At 37.8% G+C, this 22489-nt stretch overlaps 1 protein-coding gene and 1 pseudogene across 3 annotated transcripts in view; one reads left to right on the top strand and one right to left on the bottom strand.

The window, feature by feature from the left end:
* RDX (radixin) overlaps positions 1-22489 on the top strand; it is a 96158-nt gene that overhangs the window by 5407 nt on the left and 68262 nt on the right. For all 3 annotated transcript variants that reach the window (XM_028833947.2, XM_077964262.1, XM_028833948.2), the window contains exons 2-3: positions 12314-12389; positions 19877-19960. In XM_028833947.2, the coding sequence (XP_028689780.1) occupies positions 12378-12389; positions 19877-19960 (96 nt within the window). In that variant the 5' untranslated portion in view covers positions 12314-12377. The remainder of the gene's footprint in view (positions 1-12313; positions 12390-19876; positions 19961-22489) is intronic.
* Positions 1061-6190, bottom strand: LOC144334585 (uncharacterized; annotated as a pseudogene).

The following is a 22489-nucleotide window of genomic DNA, read 5'->3' as shown; positions in this document are numbered from 1 at the left end:
CTGCTGCATCCCATCCAGACAGAGCAATATCCAAAGGAGTAAGAGGAACTGTTTCTAGAAACCCCCAAGCAGATGTCTTCTGAGTCTCATTGGCCAGGATTGGGGCACATTCCATATCTAACCAGTCAACTGGCAAGGGTAATGGAATTGCTCTTTCTTGCAACTCTGTTCCCAGTAGTTTCTTTACTTCTTTTTTCTTTTTCCTTCCTGCCTCCATCCCTCCCTCTTTCCCTGTCTCCCTGCTTCTCTCCCTCACTGTCACCTCTCTGCTGCTAGAGTGCGGTCTCATGATCATAGCTCCCTGCCACAAACTCCAGGGCTTTGAACTCTACGGTTCAGGCAGTCCTCCCACCTCAGCCTCTGGAGTAGCTAAGACTACATGTGCATACCATCATGCTTGGCTGATTTTTATTGTTTTTAGAGATACGGTTTCACTGTGTTGCCCAGGCTAGTCTCAGACTTCTGACCTCAGGTGATCCTCCTGCCTCAGCCTCCTAAAGTGCAAGCAACCGCACCCAGCCCCGTTATTTTCATTATTCATCTATATTACATGTCTTTGGTTCTTTTTTACCCTCATCCAAAGTCATATCCGAAATTGATCCGTTACAGATAGTCATATGTAGTGAGCTCATATCTTTCTAGGTACCAACTTCAGTTAAATTATGAAAGGAAAAGTGTTGATTCCTGTTAAAATACTTGGCAAATTGTGGTCCATGGGCTAAACCCAGCCTATTCCCTGCTTTTGTAAATAAAGTTTTATTTGAACACATCATAGCTTACTTGTTTACATATTATCTATGACTGCTTTCCTGCTACAACAGTAGAATGGTTTCAACAGAGACTGTATGTATGGCTTACAAAGTCTATAATGTTTACTTAACTGGCCCTTTACAGAAAAAGTTTGCTGACCACTGCTTTAAGGTGTCAGTCATACATTCAGACAGTTATTATATGCCACTACTCTTTGCATTTGAGAATGGAAAGATGAGTAAAATACTGAGGAGTTCTCATGCTAATGGGAATATAGATGTGCCATATTGTATTCATAAAGTGTGTTAAGTGCTTTTTTTTTCTTTTTGATATAGTGTCTCTGTTGCCCGGGCCAGAGTGTAGTGGCTTGATTAAAGCTCACTGTGACCTTGACCTTCCAGGCTGAAGTGATCCCTCCACCTCAGCCTCCCAGGTAACTGGAACTATAGGGGCTTGCCACTGCTCCCGGCTTTTTCATTTTTTGTAGACACGGGGTCTCACCATATTGCCCAGGCTGGTCTTAAACTCCTGGACTCAAGTGATCCTCCTGGCTCAGCCTCCCAAAGTGCTGGGATTACAGGCGTGAGCCACCACACCTTACTTGTTAAGTGTTGTCACAGTAGTGTATATAAATGAATTAATACTCATTGCAGCAGCGTTTTGAGTACAGTCTTCTGTGATGTGAGTTCTGGATGATGTTTCTTGCTTTCTTTTTTTTTTTCTTCTTTGTTAAATCTTCCTGTTGTTTTTGTAAATTGATAATTTTTTTTTTTTTTTTTTTGAGATGGAGTCTCGCTGTCTCCCAGGCTGGAGTGCAGTGGCTGGATTTCGGCTCACTGCAAGCTCCGCCTCCCGGGTTCACGCCAGTCTCCTGCCTCAGCCTCCCGAGTAGCTGGGACTACAGACACCTGCCACCATGCCCGGCTAATTTTTTGTATTTTTAGTAGAGACAGGGTTTCGCTGTGTTAGCCAGTATGGTCTCGATCTCCTGACCTCGTGATCCGACCACCTCGGCCTCCCGAAGTGCTGGGATTACAGGTGTGAGCCACTGTGCCCGGCCGATAATCTTTTAATAACCAGAGTGGCTGTGTTTATAAGAAAAAGTCCTGGCCAGTACATGGAATAATGTGGATACATGAATGCAACATTAGGATTCTTGTTTTGTTTTTGAGACAGAGTCTCACTTTATCACCCAGGCTGGAGTGCAGTGACATGATCTCAGCTCATTGCAACCTCTGCCTCCTGGGTTCATGCGATTCAACTGCCTCAGTGCCCCAAGTGGTTGGGACTACAGATGCGCACCACCACGCAGGTCACCACGCCTGACTCATTTTTGTATTTTTAGTGGAAACGGGGTTTTGCCTTGTTGGCCAGGCTGGTCTTGAACTCCTGACCTCAAGTGATCCACCCGCCTTGGCTTCCCAAAGTGCTGAGATTTCTGGTGTGAGCCACCGCGCCCAGCTAACATAAGGACTCTGAGTGAAAGGGAGAATGGGAACATAGAAAATCTCAGCTGTGGTTAATTGACTTTAGATCCCTTTGGCTTGGATTAAATTTTCTTAGCCATTGTGAGGACACCTGATAGTTAAGCTGTTTATAAGTTGTAGATTTAGAAAAACTGTAAAAACTTAGTTTGGTTGTTTAGCAAAGTTCGTATATATCACCAGAAAGCTTACTACTTATATCTAATCAACAAGCAGCATGGTAATTACAGTTATTAAGTATATCAGATTATCTGGCCTTTAATTTGATTGTTAACTTAATTGAAATTATTGAAACAGTTTTGGATAGAGATGGTTAAGGCTTGAATTTGGGAGGCCTGGTTGTAAAGAGTTTTTTTTTTTTTTTTTGAGATAAAGTTTTGCTCTTGTCCAGGCTAGAGTGCAGTGGCACAATCTTGGCTCACCACAGCCTCGGCCTCCCAGATTCGAGTGATTCTCCTGCCTCAGCTTCTCAAGTAGCTGGGATTACAGGCATGCGCCACCACGCTTGGCTAATTTTGTATTTTTAGTAGAGATGGGGTTTCTCCATATTGATCAGGCTGGTCTCAAACTCCTGACCTCAGGTGATCCACTCGCCTCGACCTCCCAAAGTGCTGGGATTGCAGGTGTGAGCCACCGCGCCTGGCCGTAAAGAGCTTTTTTTCTTCCCCATGTTCGTGTTGGTTCTCTCTTCTTAGTGATGCTTATTAGCTTGGTCATTTTACAACATAAAAAGAGAGAGGAAACTATTGCCCTTGACACTAATCAGCAGAAAAATTTAAATGAGTATTATGTGTAAGATTAATTCAACAAAATCAACAGACATTTTGAGGCCCAACTGTGAACCAGGCACTGTATCAGTTTTTCTGAAAAGGGCGTTAATATCTAGAAAATTAGAAGCTTAATTTTTTTATAGTAATAGAACTGCCATATAGCCTCATTGACTGCATTAGAGAATATTGTCTAATTATAAAGACATGTAAGAAACATATTGACTTTGTTCTCTTTTGAAAATAAGCTATAATATCTGATGTTTCAAAGCACATCAAGGGTAGAATTATTTGTGAGAATTATTTTGTGTTTGCTTCTTTCCCGTTACATAAATGACTTTCATGAACTTATCTTTGTTTTCCCATTTCTTTTTTTTTTTTTTTTTTTTTTTTTTTTTTGAGACGGAGTCTCACGCTGTTGCCCAGGCTGGAGTGCAGTGGCGCGATCTCGGCTCACTGCAAGCTCCGCCTCCCGGGTTCCCGCCATTCTCCTGCCTCAGCCTCCTGAGTAGCTGGGACTACAGGCGCCCGCCACCGCGCCCGGCTAATTTTTTGTATTTTTAGTAGAGACGGGGTTTCACTGTGGTCTCGATCTCCTGACCTTGTGATCCGCCCGCCTCGGCCTCCCAAAGTGCTGGGATTACAGGCTTGAGCCACCGCGCCCGGCCTGTTTTCCCATTTCTAAACATTTTTATGTGAATGTTTAATGTTTTCTTAAGAGTGAAATGAGGAAGTTGAACTGGATTTAGCTTTCTTACCTTTTAGTATTTCATAATTGCAAATGATAGGGTATTATTTTATTTTCTGTTCACCTTAGGAACCATACAGATATGATTTTGCTTTTTAAATGTACAAAATTCTTAGAAGAGATTCTAAATTCAGTGTAAAACTTTGGTGTTAATATTGCAGTTCAGCTTTATAAATTTTAGAAATTTGCTATGCATTTTCAGTAACATGTATATTACTCAAATGTTGAATATTTCATTTCCTTGAAAATGTCTTTAAACCAGAAATCATTTCTACATGAGCAAGACTTAATATCTTATTTAAAACTGCCTCTCACCCTTACAGGAATTCCACTTACAGAGATGATCATACCAGTTGTTAATGTGCACTTAAAACATCTTTAGAGGTAGTCTCTTGACCTGATAACAATAGAGGAGAGAGCTTTAGTAGCCTACTTCTTGAAAAGCCCTAGTAATTGTTTGGTATGAACTTGTCTAGAATGGTATCTGAGAAAAGTAGAGTAAGATAATCAAAAGAGCCCAAGACTAGGATTTAAATGAACTTCTGTCTTTGTTAAGTAGCCCCCTGACATTGAACAAGTCATTTATCTGAATCTTAATTTCTTTGTTAGAAGAATGAGAGAAACACCTGTCTTGGGCAGGAAGGGGAAGGGCAGTTATAGTGAAGATTAGGAAATATAGGCAGAATGGAGAGTGGACATTCTACAAATGCTCCCTGTATTCACTACCCTTCTTGCTTTTGGCCTTATTTCTTTTTTTTTTTTTTGAGACGGAGTCTCGCTCTGTAGCCCAGGCTGGAGTGCAGCGGCCGGATCTCAGCTCACTGCAAGCTCCGCCTCCCGGGTTCACGCCATTCTCCTGCCTCAGCCTCCCGAGTAGCTGGGACTACAGGCGCCCGCCACCTCGCCCGGCTAGTTTTTTGTATTTCTTAGTAGAGACGGGGTTTCACCGTGTTATCCAGGATGGTCTCGATCTCCTGACCTCGTGATCCACCCGTCTCGGCCTCCCAAAGTGCTGGGATTACAGGCTTGAGCCACCGCGCCCGGCCTGGCCTTATTTCTTTACTTGCAAGATGGAGCTAAAAATTCTTGTCTTCTTTGCTTCACTTAGGGAAGACATGGCGTTATATAGATAAAAGTGCATTATTATTTGTTATTAAATTTATTAACACTGAGCTAACAGCATAATAATCATAGTTCTTTGTGTATTAAAGGCTTTAAACCTGGGTACCTATGACCTTGAATGGGGAAAAAGTTGCATCTTTATTTTTACATTTTCTTCTATTATTAATATAGACAACATTAACATTAGCAGTACAGTACCAGAGACTGTGTCTGTTTTTTAATTTAATTTTTGTTTTTTATAGCGATGGGATCTCACTCTGTTGCCCAGGCTGGAGTGCAGTGGCACCATCACTCCTGGGTTCAAGTGACCCTTTGGAATAGCTGGGACTACACATGCACATCACCACACGCAGCTAATTTTTTTGTTTTTTGTAGATTGCCCAGACTGGTTTTGAACTCCCGGCCCCAAGCCATCCTCCTGCCTTGGTCTCCCAAGGTGTTGAGATTACAGGCATGAGCCCCCACACCCAGCCCAGAGACTGTTTCTAATAGAAACAGTAGATACTTTTGTAATACGTTAAAGCTGTTAAAATAACTTACTTAAAGTATTAAAAAAGAAGTATATATATTAGTGTGTTTTTTATGTTTTGATAATTATATTCCAGTGTAATTCGTTTCTTTTGTAATTTTCTGTATTTTGTGCATGTATTTTATGCATTTAAAAATACTTTTCTTGGAAAGAGTTCATAGGCTTCACCAGCAGGGCCCATGCGGGAAAAATAAAATGATTAAGAACTTCTTTAGTAGATTCCATTATTGTGTTGATTGGACTGCCAGAGTTGCCTTATTCAGTTTATATTGTTTGTTGTGCTGCTTTCTCCCAGTAAATTGGCAGAGGAGTTCTCTTGGAATATTTTGGTCTCTGGAGAGATCACAATTATGTTCAGAGGTCATTTGTAAGTCTGAAAAGGCAAAAAAAATTAAAATAATTAAAATTAGGCTTAGGAAAAAGAGTATCTCAAAAGTAAAATCAGGCAATCTGCTATGAATTATTGATGCTTCAGTGCAGGCACTGCATGGACTAGACTTTATAACACCTGTTTTACCACCTGACAGGTGGGAGTCTTGTGCTATTGACTTAACAGAGCTCAATGTGTTAAGCGTGAGGCTATTTTTCCATTGTATTAGGTAGAAAGGAGACTGTTTGAGGGTTACCCTCAGAGTTAAAAGACAAAGGAGAGAATGTTTATTGTGGCTATTTTGTCTCTAATGTGTGGCAATGTGTTTGAGTACTTATTCATGTGAGTGGTTTTCTCGAAATGGGAGACGTTTGCTGGCTGGCAGCACCTCTCACGACTTGCTGGGTTTGTTGCTGCCATGACTGCACTTTTATTGCTTTTGGAGGAGTAGGTATGGAAAAGAGCACAATATATTGCTTTAGGAGGAGTAGGTATGGAAAAAGAGGCAGGGCAAGACCACTTTAAGACATTTAAGAGTGGGAGAAAATTAAGAATTTAATTGGTTTAATTAAGTTTAAACCAATAAATTTGCAGATTAAAATTAAGAGAATTAAGAGTGGGGAGGAGGGAGTAAATTTTTATTTTTATGAGGGAAGAGTGGAAGTATACAAATATTTGATATATAAATATGTCTTTGATATATAATGGTTTAGGCAACTTATTATTTATTATTATTTTTATGCTTTTTTTAATAGAGGAAAGGAAAGATTTGAAAGACCAGGTTTTGTTTCAAGTTAGAGATGGAACCCCAGGATATGCATCTAGGTTTCTTTGTTTTCCATGTGACATTTTATGAAATTATGTATTCTGCTACTAATAGATGCCAGTTTCAATTAAAAGCATACTAATATATTCATAGACTAGAAATGTCTTTTTTTTTTTTTGAGACAAAGTCTCACTCTGTTGCCCGGGTTGGAGTGTAGCGGTGTGATCTCAGCTCACTGCAGCCTCTGCCTCCCGGATTCAAGTGATTCTCCTGCCTCAGCCTTCTGAGTAGCAGGGACTGCCGGCATGTGCCATCATGTTCGGCCAATTTTTTATTTTTACTAGAAACAGGGTTTCATCATGTTGCCCAGGCTGGTCTCGAACTCCTGACCTCAAGTGATCCACCTGCTTCAGCCTCCCAAAGTGCTGGGATTACAGGCATGAGCCACCATGCCTAGCCAGAAATGTCTCATTGAGGTTAAACAATATTCTCTTTTTCTTTTGAGATGAAGTCTCACACTATCACCCAGGCTGGATTGCAGTGGCACGATCTTGGTTCACTGCAGCCCCCGCCTCTCAGGTTCACGCGATTCTCCTACCTCAGCCTCTCGAGTAGCTGAGATTATAGGCACACACCACACCCAGCTGATTTTTTGTACTTTTAGTAGAGATGGGGTTTCACTGTGTTGGCCAGACTGGTCTCGAACTCGTGATCTGCCTGCCTCAGCCTCCCAAAGTGCTGGTATTACAGACTTGAGCCACCGCGCCCGGCAACAATATTCTCTTGATATAAATATTTTCCATTAATAACTAAATTGGTATAAAAACTTAGGTTTTAATAGCATTTGTACATAGCTTTGTCCTGAAAAATTTAAGGTAGAATTTTTACATCTGTGTGTTATATATATAAGCTAATACAAAATATGTATAAGCAATTTCATGAAATATGTTTTTGAAATTCTAATCTCTGATTTTTAAAATTAGAAACTTAACAAAACTCTGTTAAGTACTAAGTGTGTACCCAGACAACCCTTTTTAATAATACCTGTGTTGTTCCGTGTTGATGGATGGGTAGTTACATATTCTGCCTTTCCACTTTACCTTACCTAAATGTTCACAGAGTTTGTTTTAATAATACCAACAAACAAACAAACAAATCTCCCACAAGCCCGGAGTAGTCCATAATGTTATCAAATAGCGTCGACATTACTTTGGTTATTGTAATCACTGGCTATTGTAAAGAATGCTGCTGTGAATATCTTGATACAGATTACTTTCTTTTATATTTAGTTTGGGGGAAGAAATATCTTCTGGGAGATTTATTACAAAAGCAGAATTTAATATTGAAAAAAGCTGTGTAGCTTTCGTTATGTATTCTCTACTTTATAGAAATGTGGAGCCAATATATGGTGATACCTACAATACTTATCTACTTGTTTGCCAACATTGTTCGTCAACCTTGCCATGAATAATTAATATTTATTTTGCTGGTTTAATGAGTATATCATTGGTAAAACACTTGTAGTTTTAATCAGTAGAACATTTGTGTGTTTTTTTAACATAAGGTTTGTTGGCGAAGTTTCTTATTGAACTGTTTACGGAGTGGAATCTGAGCAATGTCTTTATATGTTTAACCATTTGATTACTTTGCATAACAGCTTTATTATACTGTTGCAGATTTTTCTACTGTTTTTTATTTTGGTATTTATTTTACCTATGTAGAGATTTAAAATAAAATATATTTATCTTTTTTATTATAACCTATATATCTTTCTTAGTCATATTATGTTATCCTTCCAAAACTGGAATTTTTTTCAAGTATCTTTTTTTTTTTTTAATTATTTTTTAAAAAACATAGAGATGGGGTCTTGCTATGTTTTCCAGGCTGGTCTTGAACTCCTGGGCTCAAGCAGCCCACCTGTCTCAGGCTCTCAAAGTGCTGGGTTTGCAGGTATGAGCCACTGCTCCTGCTTTCTTTTTGGGAAAAATATTAAGTTACTTACATTTTATTAAATGACATTGTGAAGTTATGGGTCCAACTTTAGTTTACTTATTTAGAATAATTCTGTTTTTTCATTGTAAGAAATTAGTTTTTTAGGCCAGGCGCGGTGGCTCATATCTGTGAGCATCTTGGGAGGCTGAGGCAGGCGGATTACCTGTTGTCAAGAGTTCAAGACCAGTCTGGGCAACATAGTGAAACCCCGTCCCTACTAAAAATACAAAAATTAGCCAGACGTAGTGGTGCACACCTGTAATCCCAGCTACTTGGGAGGCTGAGGCAGGAGAATCGCTTGAACCTGGGAGGCGGAGGTTGCAGTGAGCCAAGATTGCGCCACTGCACTCCAGCCTGGGTGACAGAACGAGACTCCATATCCAAAAAAAAGAAATTAGTTTATTACAAAACCTCTACATTTTCATTTACAAGTTTACAGATTTCATTTTAATTCTTCGAGCCTGTTAATATTTTAGAATATAAACATTCTGGTCTTTTCATTCATTCCTTTTTTTTAAAAAAAGTGATGGTATTCTATGGAATTTTTTTTTTTAATGTTTTATTTTTTAGATTTTAGACAGAGTCCTGCCCTGTTGCCCAGGCTGGATTGTAGTGGCGTGATCATAACTCACTGCAGCCTCAAACTTCTGGGCTCAAGTGATCTTTCTGCCTTAGCCTCTTGAGTAGCTAGGACTACATGTGTGCTCCACTATGCCTGCTTTATTTTTATTTTTTGTAGAGACACTGTCTCTCTTTGTTGCCCAAGCTGGTCTTGAACTCCTGCCCTCAAGTGATCCTCCTGCCTTGACCTCCCAAAGTGCTGGAATTACAGGTGTCAGCCACCATGCCTGGCTACTATGGATGGTTTTATTACCTGTCTTTATACTTAGTGGTTTGTGAATATCTTCCTATGTCATTTAGTATTTTTCTATAACATTTTGATGGGCTGCATTGTGAGCTTGTGGATCCTGAGATATACCATGATTGACCTAGCTAAACTCCCAGTTTTACATATAGTTTTATAAATTGTACTATAATTAGTCTTTGTAGTTGTAGCATTGTACATATTTGTTAATATTTTCTTCAGGTATATTTCTACAAATGAAATTAGTTAGCAGTCTTTTCCTATCAAAAAAGAGGAAGACAGGCTAATACATTGTAGAGCTCTGGATGCTGGGTGTCAAAAGACTTGTAGTTTGGCCATTTATTGCTCATGTAACTTAGGACAAACCATTTTGGCTTGGGATAAAACTTTTAGTGATCATATTACTAATTGAAACAAATGCTTATGTAATCTAAACTACTATGATTCAAAAAATGGCCAAAGTTTTGATGCAGACACACGTCTTATATATGTGTGAAGAATTTAAATAAAATTGTTCTATGAAATATGAGATGAAGCAATTTTGCTGAACCAATAGGTTATAGCTCATTTTTTGTTTGTTTGTTTTTTGAGACGGGATCTTGCTCTCTCACCCAGGCTGGAGTGCTTTGGTGATCTCAGCTCACTTCAACCTGCCCTTCCCAGGCTCAAGCAATCCTTCCATTACCATGCCTGGCTAGTTTTTTGTTGTTGTTGGTTGTTTGTTTGTTTTTTGGTAGAGATGGGGTTTTGCCCTGTTGCCTAGGCTCCTCGCAGACTCCTGGGCTCAGGTGATCCTCCCACTTCTCAAATTGCTAGAATTATACACGTGAGCTATTGCACCTGGCCTGGAGGCTATTTTAATCAAGACCTGAGATGATGAGACCTGAACTAAGGCAGTAATAGTAGTTGGGATGAAAAAAGGGTATAGAATTTAAAAATTGTACTGAAATACATTTAGGTTCATGAAGGTAGGTGAGTGTAGATGGGAATAAGCTAGGAAATTATAAGAATTAAGAAATGAGGGGTTTATACCTCCAACAGAATTTCATTGTCTAGTGGTTCATGCCTGTAATCATAGCACTTTGGGAGGACCAGGCTGGCGGATCACTTGAGCTCAGTTTGAGACCAGCCTGGCCAACATGATGACACCCTTTCTCTACTAAAAATACAAGTATTAGCTGGGTGTGTTGGTGGATATCTGTAATCCCAGCTGCAGAGGCTGAAGCAGGGGAATCGCTTGAACCCCGGAGGCAGAGGTTGCAGTGAGCTAAGATTGCTCCACTGCGACCTCTGCACTCCAGCCTGGGCGACAGAGCGAGACTCCATCTCAAAAAAAAGAAAAAAATCTCGGGAGGAAGTTTCCTCTGAAGAGGTTTATTGGTAATCAATTACTTGTGATTGAGTAGAATTTGGGAAGTGGCCTTACCTAAATTTCATTTTTATTATAACTTACAGAGAATTTCTCTTTTATTAGTTATGGCATCTTTTCTTTTCTTTTTTTTTGGAAACACAGTCTTGCTCTGTCACCCAGGCTGGAGTGCAGTGGGACGATCTCAGCTCACTGCAACCTCCACCTTCCGGGTTCAAGTGATTCTCCTGCCTCAGCCTCCTGAGTAGATGGGATTACAGGCACCTGCCACCATGCCCAGCTAATTTTTGTATTTCTGGTATAGATGAGGTTTCACCATGTTGGCCAGGCTGGTCTTAAACTCCTGACCTCAAATGATCCTCCTGCCTCGGCCTCCCAAAGTGCTGGGATTACAGGCATGAGCCACCATGCCCAGCCTTAGTTATGGCATTTTAAACAGCAATCAGTAACTTTTTTTGTTTGTTTATTTGTTTGTTTTTAAGACAGGACCTTGCTCTGTTGCCCAGGCCAGAGTGCAGTGGTATGATCACTGCTCACTGCAGCTTCAGCCACCTGGGCTTAAGCAGTCCTCTCACGTTGGCCTCCCAAACTACTGGGATTACAGGTCCCAAAGTGTTGGGATTACCAATGTGAGCCGCCGTGTCTAGCTGAATGCAGGTTGTTAGTGTGCAGAGTTTTGCCTGTTTCATACACATTGGGTGAATAAGCTATTCATATTTTTCTTTATTCATATTTTCAAACTTACAAGAAGAAAAAATAAGCCAGGTGCGGTGGCTCATGCCTGTAATCCTAGCACTTTGGGAGGCACAGTTGGGAGGACTGCTTGAGGCCAGGAGTTTGAGACAGCCTGAGCAACATAGGGCAGCCCTGCCTCTACGAAAAAGTAAAATAAAAAAAACTAGCTGGGCATGGTGGCATGTGCTCATGATCCTAGCTACTCGGGAGCCCAAGGCAGGAGGATTACTTGAACCTGGGAGGCTTAGGCTGCAGTGAGCTGTGATGTCACCACTGTACTCCAGCCTGAATGTCAGAATGAGACCCTGTCTTTAAAAAAATAAAAATTAGTTTCTTCCATTTTTTTACAGATTACATTAGTCAGAATTTCCTTTTATTTTTGGCAGTACAGAAAAAAAAACATTGAAAAAGTGTTCTTAAGCTCTTCAGAATCTGAATCCATCTGTCCTCACTTTTATTGTTCCTTTCTCTAACATCTTGGATACAGAGATGAGCCTGACTCAGAGAGCGAGCTTCTGGGCCCTAAGCAATGATGTTTCCTTGTTCTTTGTTGTCTGTAATTAAATTAAAACTTCTAGGTAGATCAGTGTGTTTATACCAAGTTATTTGAGATGTGCGGTATTTTTAATCTTGGATTTTAGTCTTTTTAGGGAATGTGCAATGCTAGTAGAAGACATTGAAAATTAGAATGAAATCACTCCTTGTTACTTTAAATCCACCTTTTCAAATATTTTTATTTATATCTTACACAAATTATAGTTAAAACAGAAACCTTAAATAAAAAGATAATACATAATGCTTTTTTTTTTTTAACAGAAAGTGACAACATAATTCATAGAAGTGAAGAATTTTTAAAGAAGGTAACAAAAAGAGAAGGAAAATGCCAAAACCAGTAAGTGTATTTTATTACATTTGACAGTATCTACATAATAAGATATCATTAAATTCGTTTTGGAACAAGGCAAAGAATGTTGGTAGAGTTGTTGGAAGAAAAAGGCACTGATATTACTGTTCTTTTTAAATTAATGTGACCAGAGCGTAGTATTATGTGGTCATGAGTTCTAAGGTCAAACTAAGTTCTTACCTTGGTTCTGCCACTAATCTGGGTGACTTTTGTTAATTTAGCTCAATCTATCCAATTTTTAATTTCCTTACATATAAAATGGGAATATAATTAGTTACCCAAGGGAGTATGGTAAGGGTTAGAAGAATCTGATATATATATTTAGTGCCCAGTAAATGGTAACATTGTTAAATGGGAGGAAGTAATGAGAGGTCAGAAAGATCTATGAATTTTAGTTTTCTCATAATTCTACTTTAGATGCAATTGATACCCATACTGATACTATATAGTCTTAGATTTTTTTATTTAAGGGTATACTTGTGATTATTTTACTTAGTTTTATAGTTATTTGGTTCTTGACTAAAGTTTATTCCTTTATTCTTAAGGTGTAATTGTTCTTAATCTAATAAAGTAAGTTGTTTTTGTTTTCTGGAATGTTTCTTTTGGCCAATTATAATTTTAAAGAAAGTCATTAGTTATTTTTGGGATTTTCTAGCATGGATAACACTTTGGAATGACTGAAAGACTCAGCAGGTCGCAAAGTGTGCTTTGTTAGCGGGAGAGAAGACTTAAAAAAAGGCATACAGATCAAAAAGAAAATTTCGTATTTGCAGATGACATGATTGTTTCTGTAGAAAATCCTCATAAATCTACAAAACAATTACTAGAACCAATAACTGAATTTAGCAAGATTGCCAAATACAAGATTGTATTTAAAAAAATGGCCTTTTTAATATAAAAGTAGTTTGGTTATTTAGTTTGGTTATTAAAAAGCATGACATACTTAGTAATAAAGGTACAAATGCTGTACAAGATCTCTACACTGAAAACTAGCTATAAGAAATTAAAGATTTAAATATGTAGAGAACTATAAAATATGTATAGAGATCTTTATAAAGTTGTATTAAGATGTCAGTTCTCCATAAAAGTTTTCATAAATGAAATTCAGTTCCAATCAGTTGACTCCAGGCAGTCTTCTTTGATTAAAATTGACTAGCTGATTCTAAAGTATATTAATATATGGATATGCCAGAATGTGCACAGAATAACTAAAGCAATTAAAAAGAAAAAAAGAAAACTTACACTCCTGGATTTCAAGGTTTATTTTTAAGCCACTAAATAAGACATTGAGGTACTGATGAAAGAATAAATAGATTAATAGAATCAGTGAAAAGAAAATACACCAACACACATACATACACATATGTATTCATTAGATTTTTGACAATGCTGTCACACAATTTAATGGAGAACTATAATTATTTTCAACAAATGGTATTGGCACAAAGGGTTATCCGTACAGAAAAACATGAACATTGACTGTTGTCTCACAATTTACAAACATAAACTCAATGGATTATAGACCTACATGCAAAAGCCCAAACTGTAAAACATCTAGAAGAAAACATAGGAAAAAATCTTTGTGACCTTGGAGTAGGTGAAAATTTTTTATATATTAAAATTTTTAAAATTTTATATAATACACAGAAAATCTGAACCATTTCGAAAAAGTTGGACTTAATCAAAGTTAAAAACTTTTGCTACTGAAAGATAGAAATAAGAACATGGAAAGGCAAGACAATGGGATAAAATAATTTGCCACATAAAGTTCTTTTACGGTTCAATAATAACACAACTCAGAATTTTTTTTTTTTGTGGGCAAAATATTTGAGCAGATATTTCACAGAAGAAGCTATATTAAAGACTGGTAGGCCAGGCGTAGTGGCTCACGCCTGTAATCCCAGCACTTTGGGAGGCTGAGGTGGGAGGATCACTTGAAGTCGGGTTTGGGACCAGCCTGGCCAACGTGGTGAAACCCCATCTCTACTGAAAGTACAAAAGTTAGCCAGGCATTGTGGCGCATTCCTGTAGTCCCAGCTACTCGGGAGGCTGAGGCAGGAGAATTGCTTGAACGCAGGAGGCGAAGGTTGCAGTGAGCCAGGATCGCACCACTGCACTCCAGCCTGGGTGACAGAGCGAGACTTGTCTCAAAACAAAACAAAAAAATAACAACAACAACAAAAAGACTGATAATCAGTGTAGATAAGGATGTGGAGCAGCTGTGACTTTATTGTATTTCTGTTAGGAATGTGAATGTTTACAGCTACTTTGGAAAACTCCTTGCCAGTATAATTGAATGGAGAGTGTTTATTGTTCCTTAAAGAGTCAAAATTATTATGCGCAGTTGGATATCAGTTGTGTGTTGTTGATTCATTAAAGATTCTGGAAGTATAGAACTTGCCTTGTGGAGGAAACAACTCTTGAAGCTAGATAAGTTTCAGAATGTGGAAGTTTTTGGATTTTAGAACAATGAATATATAATATATTATGTGCATATGTCATTATATCATGAAACTCCCATCAAGGTCTATGGCGTCACCTCTGAAACATTGATATTTTTATAGTTTAATGGGTGAATAGTCGCTTGAAATGGAATAAATTAATTCACTACAAGTGATAGTCTTGTATCACTTCATGTCAGATTTTTGCTCAAAATTAACTCATCTTCAGGTGTCAGTGCTTTTAAGATGTCAAAATTATGGAATAGGAACTGTGGACCCATATTTACAAGACTCACAAAGCCATAATGATCTAGGAGAAAATATCTGACAAATGAGTAAAGTGATTTATATGGAGCAAATTATAAGCACTTCTTTCAAAAGATTTTGAAAGTCATTAAAGGAGATCTAAGTCAATGTAAAGTGAGAAAACCATAGTCATGTATAGAGTCTGTATTAATAAAAATGTTAATTCTTACCAAAAGATACTGAAGAATTTTGTGTTGTTCCAATACTAAATCATAAATGGTGTATTTTGTAAAGTTCACAGTTTTTTTTTTTTTTTGAGACGGCATCTCGCCCTGTCGCACAGGCTGGAGTACAGTGGCATGATCTCGGCTCACTGCAACCTCCGCCTCCCAGGTTCACGCCATTCTCCTGCCTCAGCCTCCTGAGTAGCTGGGACTGTAGGTGCGCACCACCATGCCTGACTAATTTTTTTGTATTTTTGGTAGAGACAGGGTTTCACCATGTTAGCCAGTATGGTCTCAATCTCCTGACCTCATGATCCGCCCGCCTCAGCCTCCCAAAGTGCTGGGATTACAGGCATGAGCCACGGTGCCCAGCCCAAGTTCACAGTTTTATATGGAGCCAAGAGCAAAGATAATGATCCAAGACTAGTCAAAATAGTTCTGAAGAATAATGGAGACTTGCCCTACCAGGTATCAAGACTTATTTAAAGAAATACTAATTAAGACAATATGATATTAAGAGTAGTTTAATTTACCAGTGGAACAAAATTAGATCCACACTTATGCAGATACTTGATTTGTGACAGCACAGACTTTGGAGAATAAATAAACTAATTAATAAATTATGTTGGGATTTTTTTAAAAAACCCATATTTTCATTCATATGGAGATTGAAAAATGAAATTGGACCTCTAACATCATAAGCAAAAATCATTGAAAATTATGAAAATCAAAATAGGAAATATATGAATATCCTTATGACTCCCGAGTATGGAAGGATTTCTTTTTTTTTTTTAATTTTTTTTATTTTTTAGTTTTTTTTTGAGACGGAGTCTTGCTCTGTTGCCCAGGCTGGAGTGCCGTGGTGCAGTCTCGGCTCACTGCAACCTCTGCCTCCTGGGTTCACGCAGTTCTTCTGCCTTAGCCTCCCGAGTAGCTGGGACTATAGGCGCTCGCCACTATGCCCAGCTAATTTTTTGTATTCTTTAGTAGAGACTGAGTTTCACTGTGTTAGCCAGGATGGTCTCGATCTCCTGACCTCATAATCTGCCTGCCTCGGCCTCCTAAAATGCTGGGATTACAGGTGTAAGCCACCACGCCCGGCCTGTATGGAAGGATTTCTTAAGGACGACAGAAAAAATTGGCCAGGCACAGTGACTGATGCCTGTAATCTCAACACTTTGGGAGGCCGAGGCAGGTGGATCACTTGAGGTCAGGAGTTCGAGACCAGCCTGGCCAGCATGGTGAAACCCCATTTGTACTAAAAATACAAAAAATAGTCGGGCATGGTGGTGCGTACCTGTAATCCCGGCTACTTGGGAGGCTGAGGCAGGAGAATTGCTTGAACCTGGAAGGTGGAGGTTGCAGTGAGCTGAGATCGCGTCACTGCACACTAGCCTGGGCGTCAGAGTGTGATGCTGTCTTGGGGAAAAAAAAAGATGGTAAAAAATTGATATCTGTGTGTAAAATATTTATAAGTTCAACATTGAAATTAAGTATGTCAGTTTATCATAAAGGAACGCTATGAAGACAGTAAAATGACAAACCACAATATGGGAGATTCTTTTGTAAGAAATAACTGACAAAGGATCAGTATCAAGAATATATAAAGACTTCCTAAGTAAAAGTAAGAAAAAACAACCCAATAGGTGAATAAGCCATATGTGTGAACATTCAAAGATGAGAATGAGTGGTCAGTTAAACATATTGTATTAGTTTTCCATTGGTCTGTGACAAATTACTACAAATTTAGTGTTATAAAACAGCACCCATGTGTTATCCCATAGTTCTATAGGTTAGGAATCTGGGGTGATGTGACTGAGTTCCCTGCTTCAGAGTCTTATAAGGCTGAAATCAAGGTGTAACTTATTCTGCAACCAGCCAGATAAATTGATTAGCTTAGGTCCTCCTAGATAATCTTCCTGTTCTAAAGTCAGCTGATTAGTAATCTTAAGTACTTCTGTAAAATCCCTTTAATCGTGTAATGCACCATAATCATGAGCATGACACCAGGGGCCATCTTAAAATTCTGTATGCACGTGCCATATACAGAAATGTGTACTTCATCAGCAATCGAGGATCCCACTTTAAGACCATATTGAGATACCATTTTCTGCTAACTGAATTGTCAGATATTAATAAATCTGATAATGCCCACTGTTCCTGGAAATAGAGAACAGCAAGAATTCTTATACAATGCTTACGGGAGTATACGTTGACGCAGTTACATTGTACAGTTCAGCATTATGTGGTAAAAGTAGAAGGTGTGCACACTTTATTACTCAAGAATTCTGACTATATTCTGGAGAAATTCTGACACTCGGAGACATGTACAAGAATGTTCATAGCAGTATTGTTCTTAATAGCCAAAAAATTGGAGACAGTGTTCATTGACAGTAAAATGGGTGAGTAAATTTTTGTTTGGCCACATTCAGACTGTTGCATAGCAGTGAAAATTCTAATGACAAAAGCATCAGGGAATCTTAGAAACATATTGTGAAAAATTAAACTAATATAGTGCAATTTTAGAGAATTTATTGAAGTAGAATACACATACCAAATGGTATGGGGGTCCCAGCCACCCAGGAGGCTGAGGCAGTAGGATCGCTCGAGCCTGGGAGGTTGAGGCTGCAGTGCGCTAGGATTGTGCCACTGAACTCCAACCTAGGCAACGGAAAAAAAGTGTGTAGTTGATGAATTTTCATGAAGTGAATATACCCGTGTAAGCATTGCCCACATCAAGAAAGAAAACTTGATCAACAAATATTGTGCAGTTGTATTACAGCTAAAAATCAAGAAAAATGAAGCTATTTTACATATATATACATATATTTATGTTAGAAGCATTTTTTTTTAAAAAGCAAAGAGAATAACACAAAATTTAGGTTAGTGGTTACCTGTTGGTATTTACAAAGAAGAAATACAGTGATATATGCAACATTATTTACCATTTCTTGTTATTCAGTTGGATGGTAGATTTATGGGTTTCATTTTATTCTTCTTCATTGTTTACATATGATACATGTTTTGTATATATCATTTCTTAATAAGATACAGTTTTAGAAAAGAAAAAAATAAGATTATTTTAAAGAAGGATGAATCTGTAAGATTTGATTACAGAAGTTATTCCAGGTGAAAGCTAAAACGTGCTGAGGTTGTGATTGTTAGACATATGGGGAAATAACTCTGATTTAGAGTTTTTATAGTGTGAGTTAAAGTTAGAAAGATAAAATGGCACAAGCTGTGTCCTCAGTAAACCTACAGGCTGATGGAAAAAGATACATAAAAACAAATGCAGTAATACATATTAATATAAAATTTTAAATACAGTTGTTACAGAAACAATGTTAGTAGAAATCGCTACAGATTTATACTGGTTAAGGGAAAAGTAAAGATTGTTAGAAAATAGATACAGAAACAACAAAGGAAGTATGGGAAAATTAAAGGAGAAATAATAAAAGATAAAATAATTTAAAAAGCGAAAAAGATGTATTTGGATCACGTGAAGAATTCTAGGTGAAGATGCTATTCTGTGGTAAAAATTATTTTGGTAAGATATGTTAAGTTTTTGAGATATTAGAAAGGTATTTACACAATAAAATTATTATTTAAAATAGAGTTTGGAGCTAGGCATGGTGGCACATGCCTGTACTCCTAGCTACTTGGTAGATTGAGGTGGGAGTATAGACTTGGCGTCCAGGAGATCAAGGTTGCAGTGTGCCATGATTGCACGCATGAATGGCCACTGCACTCCAGCCTGAGCACAACGTGGAGATCCTGTCTCTAAAAACAACAAAAAAATAGAGTCTAGCAAATAAAGCACTGTACATAAATGCTTTCCTAAAGTGAAGAATGTGTTTACAGTATGAATAAAATGAAATCTGATTTTTATGTTGAAAGAAATATGGCATAGTTAATCACATTCAAAGAATTTGGAGTTAGACCTCAATTTAAACACCTGCTTTGCCTTTTTGTTTTCGGAGGCAGGGTCTTGCTCTGTTGTGCAGGCAGACGTTCAGTACAATCATAGCTCACGGCAGCCCTCAAACTCCTAGGCTCAAGTGATCCTCCCAACTCAGCCTCCTGGAAATAACAGGCACATGCCACCACATCCAACTAATTTTTAAATTTTTCGTAGAGACATAGTCTTGCTGTGTTGCCCAGGCTGGTCTCAAACTCCTGGCCTCAAGAGATCCTCGCACCTTGGCCTTCCAGAGTGCTGGGACTAAAGGTGTGAGCCACCATGTCTGGCTCTTGCTCTGCCTTTTAATAAGCATGTGTCCTTAGGTGAATAATGGAAACTCTTTGCATTTCTATAGAAATAAAAGTAATATCTCCTAGTATTATAGCAAGGGCTAAATGAGAGTATGGAAAGCCCATAGCTTAGTGTCCAGTATATGTTAAGTATTCAATAGATATTCCTAAATGAGGACTTTATAAGCTCTTTGTTTTTCAAATAGATTTTCTTATTAGAATAAAACTTTATCACTTTAATAAAATCATAAAAGTTTTCTCATGCCTAATAACTTCTCTTTTCTACTTATCATTCATTTTATTTTTATTACAGATCAACGTAAGAGTAACTACAATGGATGCTGAGCTGGAATTTGCCATTCAGCCCAATACAACTGGCAAACAACTTTTTGACCAGGTATCATTTAACTGCTTGAAATATGTGACTTTTGACACCATAGTGTGAATGTTGTTGCATATTTTCTCTATTTTTCTGTACTTTTGCTGATAATCCAACAATGTACCACTTCGAATTTTTCGTAGTAGCTATTCAGATATCCCTACTACAGCAGTAGGGATATTCTTTATTCTTTCACATTTCTACATTTGTGGGAGAGGACTTCTTGAAAATAATTTTCAGCAGGCATTTATTTAACCTCTGTGAGAATCATTGTGATGGCGACTAAAAGGGATTCAAGGATAATCCACAAAGTTGTTGAGTGAAATGAGTAGGAATCCTGGGCAGAAGGAACAGCAGGAGCGAAAGGCATAGGGAATTACAGGTTGAAAGCACCCCTTATCCAAAATGCTTGGGACTAAGATTTAGGATTTTTTTAGATTTTGGAATGTTTGCGTATGTGTAATATCTTGGGGACAGGACCCAAGTCTAAACACAAAATTCATTTATGTTTTGTGTACAGCTTATATACATAGGCTGAAGGTAATTTTATAAAATACTTTAAATAATTTTACTCATGAAATAAAATGTATACTGAGTTTTGATTGCGACCCATCATGTTAGGTCAGGTGTGGAACTTTCCACTTGCAGAGTCATGTTGGTACTGAAGAGGTTTCAGATTTTGCAGCATTTTGGATTTTGGATTTTTGAATTAGGGATGCTCAACCTGTGTAGGCTATATGGAGATCACTAACGACAATTTGGTGTCATAGGTTCATAATGTTTGAGACAAAGGTTGGGATATGGAGGTCAGGTATCCGTTATATTAAGGAACTGGGACTACTCATCTTACCTTTCTTCTCAGTCTTGAGTGCCCATTAGAGTCACCTGTGGAGCTTAAAAAAAGGGCGAGGAGACAGTGCTTGGAAACCCCTTCCAGAGATGCTGATTTAATTGACTGGGCCTACTCTAAATCATCAGTATTTTAAAAAATAAGCTTCCCGGGTAATGTTGTATTGCAATGTAAGCAAGTTTTACTGAGAAAACGAGGTAAGAGATTGGCCCCAGGGATTAAGTAAGAACATGAGGAAACTATTGCAAAGAGAAAGGAAGGTGGTATATATCATGCGTAGCTTGAAACTTAGAGGAGGATAACTTTTACATAAACTTTACATACACTTTTTCTTAGGAGCAAGAGAGCAATAGCCTGTAGTCAGAATAACTTGATCTTAAAGAATGAAAGAGTTTCTAGCATTTCAGCAATAAGTACCACTAGATACCTTGGTTTTGTTAGTTGTCATTCTGTCAAATACAGATTCAAATCTGATGAAATAAAAATTTTAAATTCTGGAAAGTTGTTTCTTCTGACAAATACTATACTTAGTCTCCTGATTTGGTAATTCATAAATTTAAAAGTTCTGATAAGGTCTTTTTGGATGATGAAAGGCTTTTTGTGTGGATGTGCAAATTTTTAAAGCAAAATCATAAAGAGCTAAGTTCACCATACCTTGTGAACCAATCTCCACTTTTTTCTTTTTTCCAAACCACTTTTGTTCTGGTATAATACTCACTTCTGTTGATTCTTCTGTGCCTCCTATTTATGAATATATTGTCTATCTTATTTGAAAAAAATGTGAGTAGAGTTAGCATTTATTGTACTTCATAGCAAATTGAAATGTTATTTATAGTAAGTGAAATGTTTGTGGCAGCCAAAAACTAATCAGCAAGTTATCCTTTTTGGTATTGGGTACTAAGAAATAAAACTTGTTTTTTATTAAGTAGAATTACTTTCACTTGGATACAGGAAAAAGAAACCTCATTTATTATAGGGCAGTAATGTGTGGTGGTTTGGAAGTGTGGGCACTGGAGCCACACTGCCTGCATTAGTTCCAGTTGTAGCTGTTTGACTTTGGACAAATTAATCTCTTTGCCTTATTTTTCTCATTTGTATAATTAGGATGATGATGGTAACATTATTTCTTCAAAGGTTGTGAGAGTTAAATGAAAATCTGTGTAAAGTGCCTAGAACAGTATTTGATGGTTTTATGTATATCTCTTTCTGTTTATATAGATAAATACAGTGTCATGTGCCGCATAATGACATTTCAATGACGGGCCACTTAGGCAACGGTGGTCCCATAAGAGTGTAATACTATATTTTTACTGTACCTTTTCTATGTTTAGATATGTTTAAATACACAAATACTTAACAGTTGTGTTAGAGTTGCTTACAGTATTCAATATAGTAACATGCTGTACAGGTTTGTAGCCTAGGAGCAACAGGCTGTACCATATAGTGTAGGTGCGTAGTAGGCTATACCATTTAGGTTTGTTCAAGTATACTCTATGATGTTCATACGATGATGCAGTTGTCTGACAATGCATTTCTTAGAATGTATCCCCATCGTTAAGCAACCCTCACTGCACACACACACACACACACACACACACAATTCATATTGTAAATAGTCTAGATTATTATTTATTTCTTTATTAAAAAATTTTTTTTTTTTTATATAGGATCTCACTCCTGTCACCCCAGGCTGGAAT

This window comes from Macaca mulatta, chromosome 14, assembly GCF_049350105.2.
Source record: "Macaca mulatta isolate MMU2019108-1 chromosome 14, T2T-MMU8v2.0, whole genome shotgun sequence".
Taxonomy (NCBI): domain Eukaryota; kingdom Metazoa; phylum Chordata; class Mammalia; order Primates; family Cercopithecidae; genus Macaca; species Macaca mulatta.
The sequence above is the reverse complement of the archived record's forward strand: the minus strand, read 5'-3'. Positions and strand labels throughout refer to the sequence as shown.